The sequence below is a fragment of the Aspergillus candidus genome, assembly GCF_002847045.1.
Source record: "Aspergillus candidus strain CBS 102.13 unplaced genomic scaffold BDW47scaffold_1, whole genome shotgun sequence".
Taxonomy (NCBI): Eukaryota; Fungi; Ascomycota; class Eurotiomycetes; order Eurotiales; family Aspergillaceae; genus Aspergillus; species Aspergillus candidus.
In genome coordinates this window covers 253,539-269,429 of record NW_020194006.1, presented here as the reverse complement: position 1 = coordinate 269,429, position 15,891 = coordinate 253,539, and the positions used below count along the sequence as shown (strand labels likewise).

The window sequence follows — 15,891 nt, the reverse complement described above, 5'->3', positions numbered from 1 at the left end:
TCTATTGGACTAGACGGATCTTATGTCTTTATTCGGTATATCCAGATTCCCCACTGTCTTCGGAGTCTTCCGCCGCAATCCCATCCCCGCACTCGGGCGAGAGTTGACCGAAAGTATACCGCATATAGGCTATATAGATCAACGCGTGAAGGACAAGAGTTACAGAGTTGCGATAATACGCTAAATCGAAATATGATACTGAACCCTTCAAGATGGACAGGGGTAGATGAACTATCCCTCCACCAAGACTCGCGTCCAGTCGAACTTCCTCCACCGGCGTCGGAATCCCTCCAGCCGGCGATCGCCGCCCCGGTGCCAACGTCCCTGTCGTTTGATCACCTCGGGCCCCAGATCTAACATTCCCCCGATGACTTCCCGCGCGAACTGATCTCCCCGGGGCCACCGGTTCTCGTCCTCCACCACGTGGCCCAGTCCTCCATCCAGCTCTAGCCAGACGTGGAAGTACGGCATCTCCTTGACCAGGGAGCGTCGGAAAGCGTTTCGGCCTTGTCCCTGCTTAGCGGCCTTGAGGGTGTCGATCAACTTCCGATGCTGCGACCACTCCGCGTCCGCGGACAGGATCGCCTCCTTGAAGAACGCCGGGGCGGTCTCCCCCAGGCTGTACGGCAGCGGCACGGCCTCCATCGCCGCGTGGCGCCGGCGCTGGGGCTGCGCTGCGTTCTCGTAGAAGATCACGTCGCGACCCTGCTCGTGGTACATGCGCGTCAGGCTCTTCATGAAGTTGCGAATCTCCTCCCATTCGTCGTCGTCGCACTCCATCAGATTCGTCCGGTGCTGGATGGGCACGATCGTCGCGCTCCCTTCGTTGAGCTCGGGCTCCGTGGGAAGCGTCAGGAACACCCGCGTTGCCAGCGACACGACCGGCGCGACCGGTGGCGTGTTGGTGTCCTCGTGGTGGCACAACGGACAGTTGTCCAGGATCCGGTTCATCTTCTGGAATTCGCCGATCGAGGCGTTTTTGAGGTTGATCTCTGACCGATGCACCCGCTTGGCTAATTTCGAGGCGTTGTCGTCCATGTACTCTAGGTCATTCTGGGGAGAAGTTAGCTATGATAGAACCCGGAGAGGTTGCTAGATCTGTAACGTACCTCGAATTTCGCGTCCTTCGCGATCCTTTCGGCCATCCGTCGCCCATCGCCCAGGTCCCGCGTTCGACGCTCCTCCCGGACCATGTCCTCAATGCTCATGTCTTCGTTCTCCTCCACTAGTCCGCGCTCGCGACCGCGCCGGTTTTCGACCGCCTTGACCTCGCCCCTCTGTCCGGCCAGCATTCGATTCTCCATCACCCCCAGCACCACGGTCCCCGATTCTTTGCGGTTGGACATGTTGGCTGCCGCCTCATTGTAACGCTCTTCCAGCTCGGCCGCATCGGCCGATCCCTTCAGCTTGGCTTTCATCATTTGCGCCTTGAGCCGGTTGAGGGCCGTCAGGTCCAGTGGTTGGCTGGTACTCGGAGGCGCTTCGCTCTTCATCGGCTCCCCCTGCCCGCGCGCTTCGAGGCTTTTCGCAGGGTCGTGAAGATGCTCGTGAGGATCCCGATGCACACCGGCATCCAGCTTTCGTTCCTGAAACAGCTCCCCCGTAGGCTTTTCTTTGCCCACATACCCTTCGCCGTACGTTTCGCGACGGTCCAGTTCGGCTTCCTCCTCGCGGGCATCGTCGAACGTGCGAAGATCCCCGAATCGCTCCATGGCAATCTCTTCCACGCTCTTTTGGTTTTCCTCGGCTTCCCTGTAGACGGCACGGAGCTTGGTCATCCGCCAATTCGCGCCAGCATCCCCAAACGTGTAATCCACCTCGTGCGTGGCAGGCTCGGTTTCGATCTCCTCCAATGCCTTCCCGTCCTGGAGATCCCGTAGATGTGTATTTAATTCCCGATTGTGGATCTTCAGCTCGAAATCGGCGCCCAGCATGCGAGGCCGCGGCTCCTCCTGCAAACGTCCCGCGTTGGGACGGTGCACGTAGTCCACGTCCAACGCGGAGGGCGCTTCCATCCACGCGTCTCGCTTGGGCCTCGGAGCTTCCTCCTGGACCACCACATCTTCCTTCACAGGGGACCGGGACGAGTCCGTCTCCTCTTTACCCGCTTCTTTGCTCTCATCGTGTCGGTGTCGGCGTTTGTTCTCCCGGTCGTCGCCGTGCTCGGTCGATTGACGCGATCGTTTGTGTCGGTGGCCCCCCTCCTCGCTGTGCCGCGACTCACCATGTCGGTCGGACCGTCGCTCGCGAGATCGGGACGAATGGCGACGGCTGTGGTGATGGCGGTGGTGCCTTGAGGATCGTTCTCGACTGCGGTCGCGGTCGTGGTCGCGGTGTCGACGCCGGTCTCTGTCGCCCCGGTCGCGTCGCTTGTCGTGCTCTTCCGCCAGCGACTTTTCGAAATCCTCCAGCGTCATATTACTTGTGATTAATGTTATTCTGAGGGGAAATGGGGGAGGGAAGAGGCTGGAGTGAGGAAGGGAAAAAATAGGTTCAGGAGGACGGAAGAGGACATGACGTCGGGGCGGTCCAGACTCCACTTGGGTCGATCTTCTTTTCTTTCCTCTTTCTTTCTTCCCCGCGGGTCACGAATTTCTTCAGCGTCGCCGTCTCGGTTCCTATCTCTCTCCGCTTTCTTGATCTTGGGGGTTAGATTTTATTCAGCTGCATTTACAATCTGCAAATAACTTCGAGTTGTCAGTGTTACTGCAACTCTCCTCCACCATGGCGCAAAGCCCAGTGGCCGTCGTCTGCGTGGGCATGGCAGGTACGTCGAATCTCTCGTCGCTCTTCTATCTCCATAGTCGTCATGGCTTATATTCATGTCTCCAAATACAGGCTCCGGCAAGACGACCTTCATGCAGAGAATCAACGCCCATCTCCACTCGCAGAATAAAATTCCGTACGTGGTCAACCTCGACCCCGCCGTCCACTCCGTCCCCTTCGAGAGCAACATCGACATCCGCGATTCCATCAACTACAAAGAAGTCATGAGGCAGTACAATCTGGGTCCCAACGGCGGTATCCTGACGTCTCTGAACCTATTCGCCACCAAGGTCGACCAGATCATCGCGCTGCTGGAGAAACGCACCGCTCCAAACCCGGAGACTCCGACCGCCAAGCCGATCGAGCACGTCCTGGTCGACACGCCGGGTCAGATCGAGGTGTTTGTGTGGAGCGCGTCGGGGAGCATCTTTCTCGAAACGCTGGCGTCGTCGTTCCCCACTGTCATCGCTTACGTTATTGATACCCCGCGGACGAGCTCTACTAGCACGTTCATGAGTAACATGCTGTATGCTTGCAGTATCCTTTACAAGACGAAGCTTCCGATGATCCTTGTGTTCAACAAAACCGACGTGCAAGATGCCGAGTTTGCGAAGGAGTGGATGACCGACTTCGACGCTTTCCAGCAGGCGCTGCGTCAGGAGGAGGACACCGGCGCCTTCGGGACGGAGGGTGGCACCGGCGGTTTCGGCGCCGGCAGTGGATACATGGGCTCGCTGTTGAACAGCATGAGTCTGATGCTAGAGGAGTTCTACAGCCACCTAAATGTCGTCGGGGTGAGTTCGATGACCGGTGACGGTATCGAGGACTTCTTCACCGCCGTCGAGGACAAGCGTCAGGAGTTCGAGCGCGACTACAAGCCCGAGCTGGAGCGCAAGAAGAAAGAGCGGGAGGAGATGAAGGCCACGCAGCGGGAGCAGGAGTTGGGCAAGCTGATGAAGGATATGAACGTCAGCGGGTCCGGGTCCAGCCAGCGCAAGAATGCCGAGCCTGAGACTGTCAGTGAGGCGGAGGAGGAAGAGGAGGAGATTACACGTCGGGGCGCGGGGCTGGACGAGGATAGCGATGAGGATGAGGCTAATGTGCCCCGGGCGGGCGACAGCGAGGGTCTCTCGCAGCGGTACCGGGAGGCGTTTGCGGAGGCCCAGAATAAACCGTCTGATCAAGACATGAGCTTTACGAGATATCTGCGTGCGAACAACATGAACCAATGAGTTGATGAGAAATGGAATTTTTTACCTACCTAAGGTATCTATGAGAGATTAATATAAATATATATATATATCTACTGGTTGGGTGGGTGTTGACCGGCGTTGTCTGATACAATTTTTCCTTCAATTGACCACAATAAAAATAAAATGATGTATGTTTTTACATACTAATTCTACATAGTATCCAGACAACATAAATGTCCAGATAATACCAGACCATGAGTATCTGATAACTCATCCATTGTGACGACCAATGCGGATGCTGCAAACAGGACAAACCGAGTGACAGCCAGATGATGTCAGAAGGCGTCGATGATCACCTCGACCTTGCGTCGACCTCTCTTCATCTTCTCTGCATTCGACTTATGGCGTTTACTGCTGCACGACATTCAAACCAATCGCTTCTACAATCCAATTGACTAGACCGTCTTACTGCATATTGAACCAACATGGATGTACGTTGCCCGGCGCAAGTAGGCAGTGGCTTTGCAACTCGTCGCTAACCGAATGGACGCCAGGTATTCTACGCATACACCTACTCGACCGCAGGATGGCTGTCATTGCAGGGACTGGCGTTGACGACCGTTCCGCAACTGATGTCCACCATGCTACTGGATGAGACACGCCCGGCCACCTGTACGTAACTTACCAGGCTACTAGCCATCCTGCACCGTCTCGTCTCCGAGTGTCTCCTCATCGCTAACGACCTCATGCACATCCAGCGGTTGAGGTATACTTTGCGCGCTGTCTCGGATTCAGCCTTCTGACCGTAGCCATGCTCACCATCATGCTAACGGGGTCCATCCCGCTGTCCTCAACGGTATCCGATCCCGTCTCCACCGAGGAATCCGATCCCAAGGCTCCATACGCGGTCCCCACGCTGATCATCACGTGTGCGTTCCACTCCGTGTCTGCCGCCTACGCCTACACGCGGTACGTAGACAGCAGCCAGGCTGTGTTTGCCATTGGGTTGGCGGTGTATGGACTGGTGGCGGCCGTGGGGCTCTGGTGTGTGTTGTTTGCCAGCAGCAATGGGAGGATTAGTCGCAAGACGGGGGCCGATAAGCGGACTGCGGGGTTTCCATTCAAAAATATGGAGGCGTCGAAGAGGCATGCGGGGAAGAAGAGTTCGTGAGTTTATGGACGGATTGACTTTCTTCTTTAATTATTATGGTTATTGTTATTTAGTTGATGGCGCAAGTCATGAGGTCGGTCTGAAGAGGTTCGGTAGGACAGAACATGGATGATGGATGGTAGATAGACCGGGAGATTGAATGCTTACAATGAGGACAATAGAATAAATGAGGTAGCTTATCTGGTGGCTGACCATCTGATCCACATTGATGGCGTGGTCATCTTCATCGTCATCTTCATCAATATCTTCATCATTACTGAGCGGGGAAGTCGATAGTACTCAACCGGGATTCCACCATGATTCCCCTCATTGAATACTACATCGACAAGTACCTGATACCTGATTTGTTGCATCCTAGCCGGATCAAGCAGCAGCTCTATCCCTGAAACCAATATCAATCCTGGGAGGGAGATTGATGAAATTAAATTAAAACCGACAGGGCAACCACCAACACGCCAAGAGACGGGCTGCAACCTCAGGCCGCCTCTGTCCTCCCACTACGGCTGCTCCGACTGGTTTCTCTCTTCTTCATCTTCACTTCACTTCATCAGTCTAACTTCTTTCATTCCCTTCCCCAGATGCAACCATCGTCGTGATCATTCATTTATATTAATCCCTAATTGCTTCCTGTTCCTCCCCGTCCACCGACATCACCCGACAGGGCTTAGGATGGGTTTAGGATCCACTTGGGTTGTCGGCTTCATATAAGCGACTAGTGAAGTCAGAAATGCCATGACCACGCTATAAGGCCCTGTCGCCATTCTCCACCAATGATTCACCCGTTGGGTCCAGATGGGTCTCCCGAGGTTGATTTGCACATCAACGATAGGGCAGTTGTCAATCCCTGAATGGACCAATCGAACTCGCCGTGATATACCCCCCGGCTTTTGGGAATATGCCAAGCCACTCGGACTCCCGGCGGTGAAACACTCACACTAAGGCTCGTGCCTGGCCATGCCTCTCTGCAAGTCTCGATGTACCCTGCAGGGAGATCGTTATGTCTGCCATTGTGACCCCTCCTCGTGCCATTGGTCGATGGTTGGGCCGTCGTCGGGGAAATCGTTATCTATGCGGTTTCTTGCGTAACACATCCAACAAGACCACTGTTCTGACCCCCCCACCTATACTAACGTGGGACACGCCTTTTTGGTCTATTCATAGTTTTGGAACCATCGGGGTTTTGGATTAGAGACATCCAATGGATCCTGTGTTGGCATTCGATACGCTGTCAGGAGACTTTCCTTCGTGCCCACCCCCCCCCCGGTTAGCACGATGGCACGCGCACTGAGAGACAAGCTCCGACCTGGTCGTACCGGGGCGGTTGAACCATTCTCAGGAAGGGCGAGATTGGTCGAATTGAGCTTATCATAAGCTTCTCACCTCTATCCGCGCCGGCTTTCTACCCCCCTCCTCCCTCTTGCCTTGTGAGCATCTGCAAGCGAGGCGGCCTGGTCTGAATTTGGTCCCCCTTTTGGAAATGGGAAAACGTAGAGGTGATTGCCTGCACTTGACCTGCTTGGCCTGGGTGTGTAACTGGGGTCTGGACAGGCTCGTGCCCCCCGTGATCTTAGTCTGTTGGCGGGTCTCCTTTCTAGAAAGACATCTGGTCCAGTCAATCTCGGCTGATTGACAGGGGAGAGACTACGAAACAGTCACAGCGGCGCATATCGCGTGAGATTGCCAAGCATCTAGAAGGGGTCACATCGATCCCCCTAAAGTGAATGAGGAGAAGGCAGGACGTTTCCCCACCCTCTTCACAGGGCCCCTCACGCAACCTTTCCCGTGATTGCGTTCATGTGTTGTCGGCCACCCGGTCAAGCTCCGTCCACCACGGTGGGTATACCACACCACCTTCCCTGTTGCGGGTAGCGGCTGGGCGGACCAAGACCTTGATGGACAGGAACACGCTCGGAACGAAACGCCCTCGTGGTATTTTCATCTGGTCCCTGATTAACGCCCCCCGGTGACTCCTCTCTGAGCACCGCCGGAGGAGGTTCGGGGATCGTCGTCCTCATTTGTTTCCCTCTCCACCCAAGAGTTTTGATCCGTAGGAGGAGAGAACCAGTGGAAGTCGTCTGGCGATGCAATGTCACCCTGAGAGTTCGACTCCGCTCTTCCAGACTCCCCAGATCCCTGTCCTCCGTCTAGTGGCCGGCGTGAGTGACAGAGCTTAAGGGATGTTTCAAAGACCGTGCTAGGGACCGTACTCGAACAAAATCTATATAAGGCCTCCTCGTGCCGGTCCTCAACTCCTTTTTTTTCTTCCATCCTCATCCTCCTTCCGGCTTCTTCAGTTCTCAACTACTTGCAAGTCAACGTTCTTTCTGGTCTGTCCAACTCGCGGTCATGTATACCATCAAGCGCTCTTTGCTCCTTTTGGGAGCGGTCATCCCGGCCATCCTCGGTGCCCCCGTTACCGAGCCTCACGTCCGCCGGTCGGGCGAGAAGATTGCGGGCAAGTACATCGTCACCTTCAAGGAGGGCGTCGACGCTGCCAAGATTGCCGCCCACACCACCTGGGCCACCAGCGTCCACTCGCGCAACGTCGCCCGCATCTCGGGCGCGTCCAGCGTCGGCATTGAGCGCAACTACGGCATCAACAAGTTCAACGCCTACGCTGGTTCGTTCGATGATGCCACCATCGAGGAGATCCGCAACCACGAGGACGTACGTCATCCCACGGGAGGAATGAACTGGGGGGCGCCTAGTGTGCTAACATCTTTTTCTTCTTTAGGTTGCTGCGGTCGAAGAGGACAAGATCTGGTATCTTGATGCCATCAAGACCCAGAAGGATGCTCCCTGGGGTCTGGGCAGCATCTCCCACAAGGGCAAGCCTAGCACCGACTACGTCTACGACGATGCTGCTGGCACCGACACCTTCGGCTACGTCGTTGATACCGGTATCAACGTTGACCACGAGGAGTTCGAGGGCCGTGCCACCAAGGCCTACAACGCCGCTGGCGGCGAGCACGAGGACGGTGTGGGCCACGGTACCCACGTTGCCGGTACCATCGGTGGTAAGACCTACGGTATTGCCAAGAAGGCTAGCCTCCTCTCCGTGAGGGTGTTCGAGGGCGAGTCCTCCAGCACCTCCGTCATCCTGGACGGCTTCAACTGGGCCGCCAACGACATTGTCTCCAAGAAGCGCACCAGCAAGGCCTCCATCAACATGTCTCTGGGTGGTTCCTTCTCCCAGGCCTTCAACGATGCCGTCCAGGACGCCTTCGAGAAGGGTGTCCTGTCCATCGTCGCCGCCGGTAACGAGAACGCCGATGCCAGCGACTCCAGCCCCGCCTCCGCCCCCGATGCCATCACCGTCGCCGCCATCAGCGAGAACAACGCCCGCGCTGAATTCTCCAACTTCGGCAAGGTCGTCGATATCTTCGCCCCCGGTGAGGACATCCTGTCTGCCTGGATCGGCTCCAAGACCGCCACCAACACCATCTCGGGTACCTCGATGGCCACCCCCCACGTTGTTGGTCTGTCTCTCTACCTCATGTCCCTGGAGGATCTCGACGGCCCGGCTGCCGTCACCAAGAAGATCAAGGATCTCGCCACCCCCGACGTTGTCACCGACGTCTCCGGCAGCCCCAACGCTCTCGCCTACACCGGCGCCTCCGACTAAATCCGAGGTTCATTTTCTGTACCAACTGTAGCAACAGGGGGGAATTGGAAAGGGGAGAGTTGACGGAGCGAGGATGGATGAAATAAAGTGAGGGATGGGCAAGGACACAGGGGCCATGTATACAACTGACTGCACTGTTTCAAGAATCAAACCACTTCCCATCTGAATTTCCCATTTCCATCTTGTCTCGATCAGTATTGAATCTTCCTCGTAGGACTTCTTCCGAACCGACACTTCCTGCAATGCATTCCTGCGCTTTTTCTCTTCGCAAGGGGAAAAACGAAGCATAAATCACTCAATCTAGGAGACGACAATTGAAACAACAATTAGCGGGTAGCATGGAAAACGAAGGAAAATAAGGTAAAAAACCGGAATGCACGTGCGACCGAATCTCAACAATGAGGCAACCTCTGCTGTTCGTCCCTCTGTCCGACACGCCGCGCCTCATCCCCGAGTCGAGGCGTTGTCTCGCTCCCGATCAACAAGGCAGGAAGGGACTGACGATGATGCAGTTGGTCTCAAACGAACCGCGTAATCGGGAGTCGTCAGTTTGAGGCATTATCATGCTTCTTTTTCTCTCATACAATCACACCCCTCCCCCTGGCATCGGATGGCTACCGACAGCTGTGGGGTTCCTGAAGGGCTCCCACTGAACGCCTTGGCGTGAGCTCTGTGGATCTACTCGAGGTCTATAACTTGGTGAGTCTGTCATGCATGTGCAGGAGGGAGTATGGTGACGGCACGATTTCCCAGGAAATCGATCTACGCTGATGGTTGTGAGATGAAGCCCTGTCCGGCGCTTTTCGACAACTATATCACGTCGACAACCGCGATTGACTGCTCTGTCCCTGGAATATTGGCCGGTGGCTTGCGACTGGCATAATCCGGAATGTACCTTGTTTGGTCAATCTCTCCCCTCTTTCGGGGAATCTGAAGATCCCCCTTGCAGAACCAGCCATGAAGCTTGCGTCTGTCCGTCCACATCTGCCCTCCCCCGCCCTCCCTTGCTCGTCCATCAGATCATAGGCCCGTATTCAAGACGCTTTGTCCCGCTCATGGCTGAAACGAAAAGGCTAAAAAAGAGGCGCCGTTGTGGACTCTAAACTCCGATATACGTCCGCCCGTCATCTTCCTACCTATCAAGCCTAATATCTCCTCAGCCAATCATGACTCCCAAGACACTAGAGATGACTAGCAGTTCGTCGCCCGCCGAATTGGACAAGGACCTTCTTAGTCCCCACTTGGCACGGAGTGGGCTCCAGATTTCTGCTGATGGCTTTCATATCCAGTGGGCGTCCGATAATCCGCGTCATCCGCGCAATTGGAGCCGCAGTCGGAAGATATATGATACCTCGTTGGTGATATTTTTGGAATTCTTCACGTGAGAGAGTGCGAGAGATATCTCTGGGGTTGCTATCGCGAAAGAATGTCTTGCTTACTTGGAGAGGGATTGCAGGACCGCGATCAGCACGTCGGGTGTATGTACTCCTCTTCCTCCTCTTGAGATCCTTGAATATCTAGCACAGGCTAATCAGTTGAGCAGTCGACGAGCGCCCGCGATGCGCTTCGTGAATTTGCTATTCCGCGCGAATTGTCCGTCTTCATATTCGTGTCCTTGTTCGTCTCTGCTCTCATAATCGCACTGATATATGACAAGGTTCTGACGGTGGTAGGTATCTCCTAGGCCAGGGGATCGGCGCCATCGCCTTTCCCCCTTACTCGGAGGCGTTCGGCCGCCGCAAGCTGTATGTCGTCAGCACCGCGCTCTATAGCATCTCGTGCGCCGTCGTCGCCGCCGTACCTTCGCTGGCTGGAGTCGTCGTCGGCCGATTCATCAGCGGCGTGCTCTCCGCGATCCCGACGACGGTAGTCATTGGCAGTATAGAGGACCTCTTCAATGCCCGCGACCGGGTTTGGGTCATCTACTGCTGGGCGATGGTCGCCAACATGGGGATGTTGCTGGGGCCCATCTTCAGCACGTATATCACGGCTGAACTCGACTGGTCAGTCTCTCTGCTTCTATGCTTTAGTTCATTGCTAAATTGACTACCAGGCGATGGCTCTTTTACGTCGCCGCCATCGTAACCGCCGTCGTGAGCATTCTCCTCCTCACCATCCGCGAGTCCCGTACATCACTGCTCCTAGCACGAGAAGTCGCCCACCTGCGCGAAGCAACCAACATCCCAGCCCTCAAAGCCCTCAACCCAGACCAAACGCCCAACCTCCTTACCTTCATCCGGCTCGCCCTCGCCCGCCCCGTCCGCCTCTTCTTCACCGAGCTCCTCGTCTTCATCGTCTCCATAATGAGCGCCGCCGCCATCGCCCTCGTCTACCTCTTCACCGAAGCCCTCCCCCCAATCTACCAAGCCTTCGCCTTCACCCCCCAACAAGCCTGCCTCCCCTTCCTCGCCATGTTCGCCGGCCTCTTCCTCGGCATCCTCACCCGCTTCCAAGACCTCCGCATCCTCGCCCACCACAGACACCACAACCTGCCCCTCCGCCCCGAAGACAAACTCACCGGCTTCTCCATCGGCGTCCCCGTCCTAGCAGTCTCCCTCTGGCTCTTCGCCTGGACCATCCCTCCCATTGCCACCTCCACCGCGCCCCACATCCACTGGATCGTCTCCGTCCTCGCCCTCGTCTTCATCGGCTACGGCCTCAACGAAATCGACTACGTCCTTGGGGGATACCTGACTGATAGCTACCTCAGCTACGCCGCCAGCGGCCTCGCCGCGCTGAGCATCGTGCGCGCTCTACTCTCCGCGGCATTACCGCTCATCGCAGGCCCCATGTTCGGCGCGTTGGGCAACAACGTCGCGGTGTCGGTCTTGGCGGCCGTCGCGACGGCGCTGTGTATCGTCCCGCCTGTGTTTGCGCGCTATGGCGCTGCTATTAGGGGGCGGAGTGCGTTTGCGAAGTTTAGTTTAAAGGTTTATTTGGAGAATAGTGTTGACGGGGAGGGGTATTAACTATCATTATGATTACTTATTATGATTGCCATGCTATTGCTATTTTGGTCGTTAGGGTTAGAGGTCGGAAGGTTATTTAATGGTTGCTTTTTAAGATAGACTCATGTGGCGTATACATGCTTTCCATACCACACATACACTCATTCACTCAAACCTACCCACGTGGCTAACAATACGGCTAACAATCGTTTCCATCCCACACGAGCAAACTAATTCATACAGAACAGAAACTCAGCCGACCCCGTTGTGGTAACACACCCCCACGTATACCCCTTCTGATCGCTAATCAGACCCGCGCCAGCATAATACCAAGCACACGGCGCCGCAGACGACAACCCATTGAGATAAGACTCAATCACATCGGCAACATCCAACGACCCCGCCTTCTCCGCGCGACAAAGCACACTATGCTTCTGGAACCCCAACTGATCAAAATCCATCGGCGTCAAGCCCTGCGCATACGCAGCCGGCGAAGCAATCCCATTCAAATACGTCCTGAACACACTAACCGGCCGATCACAAACATGGACATGCACCTGCTCCTCGGAGCGCGAATGCACTGAATTCATGGCGAGTGCCCCATCCGCGCGGCTCGACACCGTGCCCGTGGCGAAAACAATCTGGCCTAGTTCCCAGCCCCTGTTATCGCCGTGGAGGTTGAGAATGCCTGGTGTGTGGTGCGAGGTGGTGATGAGCTTGTGGTCGTGGAGGAGTGTCCAGGGGTCTGTGGAGGCGTCGTGGAAGCAGTTTTGGGAGCTGATGCACCGGCACATTCCGCCGAAGTAGAGGGCGCAGGTGGAGCAGTCTTTGTTGGCGTCTGTGCAGCCGACGTGACATTGTTGGAGGGGGGTGTTGGGGTTGGGGGCGCATTGTGCGCTGGATGGGCCGAGGGGGCAGGTGTGGGGGCAGGTTGTGAATGTGTTTGGGTCGTGGCAGGTGCAACTTGAGGTGGACCATTGGGAGATTTCGGCTTCGGTGCAGTCTGTGGTGTGGGTGGGGGTGGGGAGGAGAATAAGGAGGAGGAGGGTGGAGAGGGGGATGCTGAGGTTAGGGGTAAGCTTCATTTTTGTTGATTCTGTGAGATTGGTGGGGGTTTGAGGGGTTATTCTGTCATTCTCTCAGGTTGCGTTTGAGGAATATTATAGTCTTTAAAGGTATAGGATGCACGTTCTATACCTTGTCTGTGGATGACGCAGTGGCTGGTTCGACCGTTCGAGACACTCGATTTGACGTGATTCTGTCCCAGTTCCCAGGTTACTGGTCGACCTACGCCATGGTTATTAGTTTTGTAATCCAGATCAGGGTCAGATATCATACACGCTGGACTTCGTTGAGCATTGATTGCTACGATAGAACCCTTCTTTCTATTGGGATGTCAATCTGAGTACTCTAAGTACATCTAGAATGGACCTAGCGAGTGGGTTCAGCATATAAGACGAGTCATTGGAAGCCATAGGTCCCTCTCAATCAAGTTAAGTATATCTCAATCAGAAACAGCTTAAGTAAAGTGAAGAAGAGCCGAAGAAAAAGAAACCGAACTGGAGAAGTATAGATCACATGACATGTGCGTCCAATATCACCTGACAACGGGCCGCCGCTTGATCGGATCTCCACCGACTCTCCACACCCCAAAAGCAGCATCGCTCCCATCATTACTACGGAGTAACTGTATGTGCAGAGATGCGGAGATGGATCACTCCTCGTCTTCCTTCGCCAACCTACCACCTCAAGATCTGGCAGGTGAAGCTGTCCATTTGGTCTCAGTTTCGGACACTGTTCCACAACCCTACCACCACAACCATAACCATGTATCATCAACAACACCCAAGCCCGATCCAGATCCCACCCTCGCCGGCGAAGACGCGCATTCTCTCCAGCCTCTCCAGTCGGCTGTGGGTGATCTCACAGCGTATACCCATGATCATAGTAACGGTATCATGGGGGTACCTGATGCCTATCATTCCTTGTTGGTGCGTGCCACCGGGTTCCCAATCATAATCTACAAACGCGCCTAATATCCACGCCTATAGTCCAACGAGCTCTCCCATCTCCTCCCCCAACATCCCTCCTCTAACTCATCCCACTCATCTATCTTCTCATCTAAAGAGAATGGCTATCTCCGGGACCAACCGTCCATCCTAGACCCACCAGATCTAGAACTATGGCGGAACCGGCTCTTCAACGTAGACGAGACGCTCGTGCTAAGCGAAGCACAGTACGTGCTTCCCATCATCCACCCATCCATTCACCATCCATTGTATCAATCAATCAATCCACCCCCTCTCTGATTCCTAAATCCACTAAAACAAACAGATTTCGCACCTACTTCCCCCACGTCGACAACATCTACTCCCACCGCTCCACCCAACAATACAAACGCAAGCCCCTCATCTCCCACTACTGGGACTGTCGTCTGAAAGGCCGTCCCCCGGGTACACCCAAATCCAACGATCCCAACAAGAAGAAGCGCAAGCGCACCGCCCGCGCCCGCGATCTCTGCGACGTCAAGATCAAAATCACGGAGTTTCTCCCGGGAGCCGCCACCGTTGGTGCTCCGGACGCTGATACCGCTGATGCTGCTGCTGCGCTTTTGCGGAACTCCTCTTCCTCATCCTCATCCTTGGACGCGCAACAGCAGCAGTTTGGCGTGCTCGCGCCCAATTCCCTTCCTGAGGGCCATCCCGGGGCTCAAGGACAGCGGTTCTTTACGATCCAAAGGGTCAATGGGAATGGGGCTAATGGGAAGAATGATGGGGTGGGGGGTGGACACCGTCATTCGTTGGAGGAGAGTGATCGGGTGAAGAAGAGTAGTGTGCAGCGGTATTTGTTGAGGGAGATGAAGGGTCGGAGGAAGAACTTTTCGGTATGTTTATGTTTTCTCCATTCTATTATATCTCTCTCTTGTTTCGCGGAGATATGGAGTATATATGGATACCAGGAGTATACTATATTGCTTTTGAGTGGGTCCGGCACGTGGTCTACGTCACTGCCCTGGACTCCATCGCCCCGCTTCCTTACCTATCACTCAACCTCCAACATCTCTGGCTATAGCAACTATCCAAGCAACTACATTAATATCAACCAACTAACGACCAGACCAATACAATGTCCCAGAAAAACTACCACACAAAAGCCACCGGCCAAGCAGCCGAAACCGTCACCAACCACACCACCGACCAAGACCTGAAGCTCTACGGCAGCTGTTTCTGCCCCTTCGTCCAGCGCGTCTGGATCGCTCTCGAGGCCAAGGGCATCCCCTATCAGTATATCGAAGTCGACCCGTATAAGAAACCCCCGTCGCTGCTGGAGGTCAATCCCCGGGGTTTGGTGCCTGCTCTGCGACATGGGGATTGGGGTTCGTATGAGAGTACGGTGTTGCTTGAATATGTATGGATCTTCCATTTGTCATTTCTTTGTCGGATTTGCTTATGTTGTTGGTTCAATGGATTTGATTGATTGATTCTGATGTCTTGCCTACAGCTGGAAGATCTGAATGTTGGCCCCTCGCTGCTCCCTGCTGGGGATGCAAAGCGACGCGCTCATTGCCGTCTGTGGACGGATTTCGTAAGTTTATGATATATCAGCACCTTTTTATATAAAAAAGAAGAAAAAAAAAATGGCCCAATAAGTGGTTGACTGACGGACGCAGGTCAATCGCAATATCGTGCCCACTTTCTATCGCGTTCTCCAGGAACAGAATGAGGAGAAGCAGATCGCCCACGCCCAAGAGCTGCGCGACGCCTTCACCACGCTAATCGACGCGGCTGACCCGCACGGGCCGCTCTTCTTGGGCCCGGACCTCTCCTTCGTCGACGTCCAGGTGGCACCGTGGATCATCCGGCTCAGACGGGTCTTGAAGCCGTACCGCGGCTGGCCGGACCCGGAGCAGGGCAGTCGCTGGGCTGCCTGGGTCGACGCGCTCGAATCCAATGAGCATGTCAAAGCGACCACCAGCGGGGATGAGCTCTATCTGGATAGCTATGAGCGATACGCACGTGAGTGGATGGGTGCAGACCGGTGTCGGTTGGTATCTCGCTAACGTGCGTTCAGAAAACCGTCCGAACACGTCCCAAGTTGCCAACGCAATCAACTCGGGGAGAGGGCTTCCGTAATCGAAGACGGAAGGGGGAGAGGAAGAGGTTATTCCCAGGCGTGCGGAGAGCGGAA

General features: G+C 55.2%; 7 protein-coding genes across 7 annotated transcripts; 5 read left to right on the top strand and 2 right to left on the bottom strand.

Moving 5' to 3' along the window:
• Nucleotides 1-79: 79 nt before the first annotated feature.
• BDW47DRAFT_97235 (putative cell cycle control protein (Cwf19)) lies at nt 80-2,535 on the bottom strand. Its single transcript, XM_024820372.1, has 2 exons — nt 1,110-2,535; nt 80-1,053 (listed from the first exon to the last, which is right to left on the bottom strand). The coding sequence occupies exons 1-2, from the start codon at nt 2,415-2,417 to the stop codon at nt 232-234; spliced, it is 2,130 nt and encodes a 709-aa protein (XP_024676477.1). The 5' UTR covers nt 2,418-2,535; the 3' UTR covers nt 80-231.
• A 60-nt stretch (nt 2,536-2,595) lies between these two features.
• Nucleotides 2,596-4,020, top strand: BDW47DRAFT_97234 (putative ATP binding protein). The gene is made up of 2 exons (XM_024820371.1): nt 2,596-2,767; nt 2,839-4,020. Exons 1-2 carry the CDS (start codon nt 2,725-2,727, stop codon nt 3,996-3,998), a joined length of 1,203 nt encoding a protein of 400 aa, XP_024676476.1. The 5' UTR covers nt 2,596-2,724; the 3' UTR covers nt 3,999-4,020.
• Nucleotides 4,021-4,354: 334 nt separating this feature from the next.
• Nucleotides 4,355-5,625, top strand: BDW47DRAFT_97233 (uncharacterized protein). Its single transcript, XM_024820370.1, has 3 exons — nt 4,355-4,450; nt 4,514-4,631; nt 4,718-5,625. Exons 1-3 carry the CDS (start codon nt 4,445-4,447, stop codon nt 5,128-5,130), a joined length of 537 nt encoding a protein of 178 aa, XP_024676475.1. The 5' UTR covers nt 4,355-4,444; the 3' UTR covers nt 5,131-5,625.
• Nucleotides 5,626-7,287: 1,662 nt separating this feature from the next.
• BDW47DRAFT_1105 (S8 family peptidase) lies at nt 7,288-8,913 on the top strand. The gene is made up of 2 exons (XM_024813742.1): nt 7,288-7,797; nt 7,865-8,913. The coding sequence occupies exons 1-2, from the start codon at nt 7,477-7,479 to the stop codon at nt 8,753-8,755; spliced, it is 1,212 nt and encodes a 403-aa protein (XP_024676474.1). The 5' UTR covers nt 7,288-7,476; the 3' UTR covers nt 8,756-8,913.
• A 1,008-nt stretch (nt 8,914-9,921) lies between these two features.
• BDW47DRAFT_121570 (putative MFS multidrug transporter) lies at nt 9,922-11,724 on the top strand (the record flags this gene model as incomplete). The annotated part of the gene is made up of 5 exons (XM_024815654.1): nt 9,922-10,136; nt 10,212-10,233; nt 10,299-10,372; nt 10,429-10,758; nt 10,809-11,724. 5 exons carry the CDS (start codon nt 9,922-9,924, stop codon nt 11,722-11,724), a joined length of 1,557 nt encoding a protein of 518 aa, XP_024676473.1.
• A 71-nt stretch (nt 11,725-11,795) lies between these two features.
• Nucleotides 11,796-12,831, bottom strand: BDW47DRAFT_97227 (uncharacterized protein). The gene has a single exon (XM_024820369.1). The coding sequence runs from the start codon at nt 12,786-12,788 to the stop codon at nt 11,934-11,936; it is 855 nt and encodes a 284-aa protein (XP_024676472.1). The 5' UTR covers nt 12,789-12,831; the 3' UTR covers nt 11,796-11,933.
• A 581-nt stretch (nt 12,832-13,412) lies between these two features.
• BDW47DRAFT_121568 (glutathione S-transferase family protein) lies at nt 13,413-15,836 on the top strand (the record flags this gene model as incomplete). The annotated part of the gene is made up of 7 exons (XM_024815653.1): nt 13,413-13,694; nt 13,755-13,939; nt 14,038-14,587; nt 14,821-15,111; nt 15,205-15,288; nt 15,374-15,719; nt 15,775-15,836. The coding sequence occupies 7 exons, from the start codon at nt 13,413-13,415 to the stop codon at nt 15,834-15,836; spliced, it is 1,800 nt and encodes a 599-aa protein (XP_024676471.1).
• Nucleotides 15,837-15,891: the final 55 nt, after the last annotated feature.

Coding starts and splice junctions, on each gene's coding strand:
- BDW47DRAFT_97235 (XM_024820372.1), bottom strand. CDS start 2,417: ATGACGCTGGAGGATTTCGAAAAGTCGCTGGCGGAAGAGCACGACAAG. Junction 1,054..1,109: donor CGAAGGACGCGAAATTCGAG/GTACGTTACAGA, acceptor ACTTCTCCCCAG/AATGACCTAGAGTACATGGA.
- BDW47DRAFT_97234 (XM_024820371.1), top strand. CDS start 2,725: ATGGCGCAAAGCCCAGTGGCCGTCGTCTGCGTGGGCATGGCAG. Junction 2,768..2,838: donor CGTCTGCGTGGGCATGGCAG/GTACGTCGAATC, acceptor CTCCAAATACAG/GCTCCGGCAAGACGACCTTC.
- BDW47DRAFT_97233 (XM_024820370.1), top strand. Junction 4,632..4,717: donor TGAGACACGCCCGGCCACCT/GTACGTAACTTA, acceptor ATGCACATCCAG/CGGTTGAGGTATACTTTGCG.
- BDW47DRAFT_1105 (XM_024813742.1), top strand. CDS start 7,477: ATGTATACCATCAAGCGCTCTTTGCTCCTTTTGGGAGCGGTCATCCCG. Junction 7,798..7,864: donor AGATCCGCAACCACGAGGAC/GTACGTCATCCC, acceptor TTTCTTCTTTAG/GTTGCTGCGGTCGAAGAGGA.
- BDW47DRAFT_97227 (XM_024820369.1), bottom strand. CDS start 12,788: ATGAAGCTTACCCCTAACCTCAGCATCCCCCTCTCCACCCTCCTCCTC.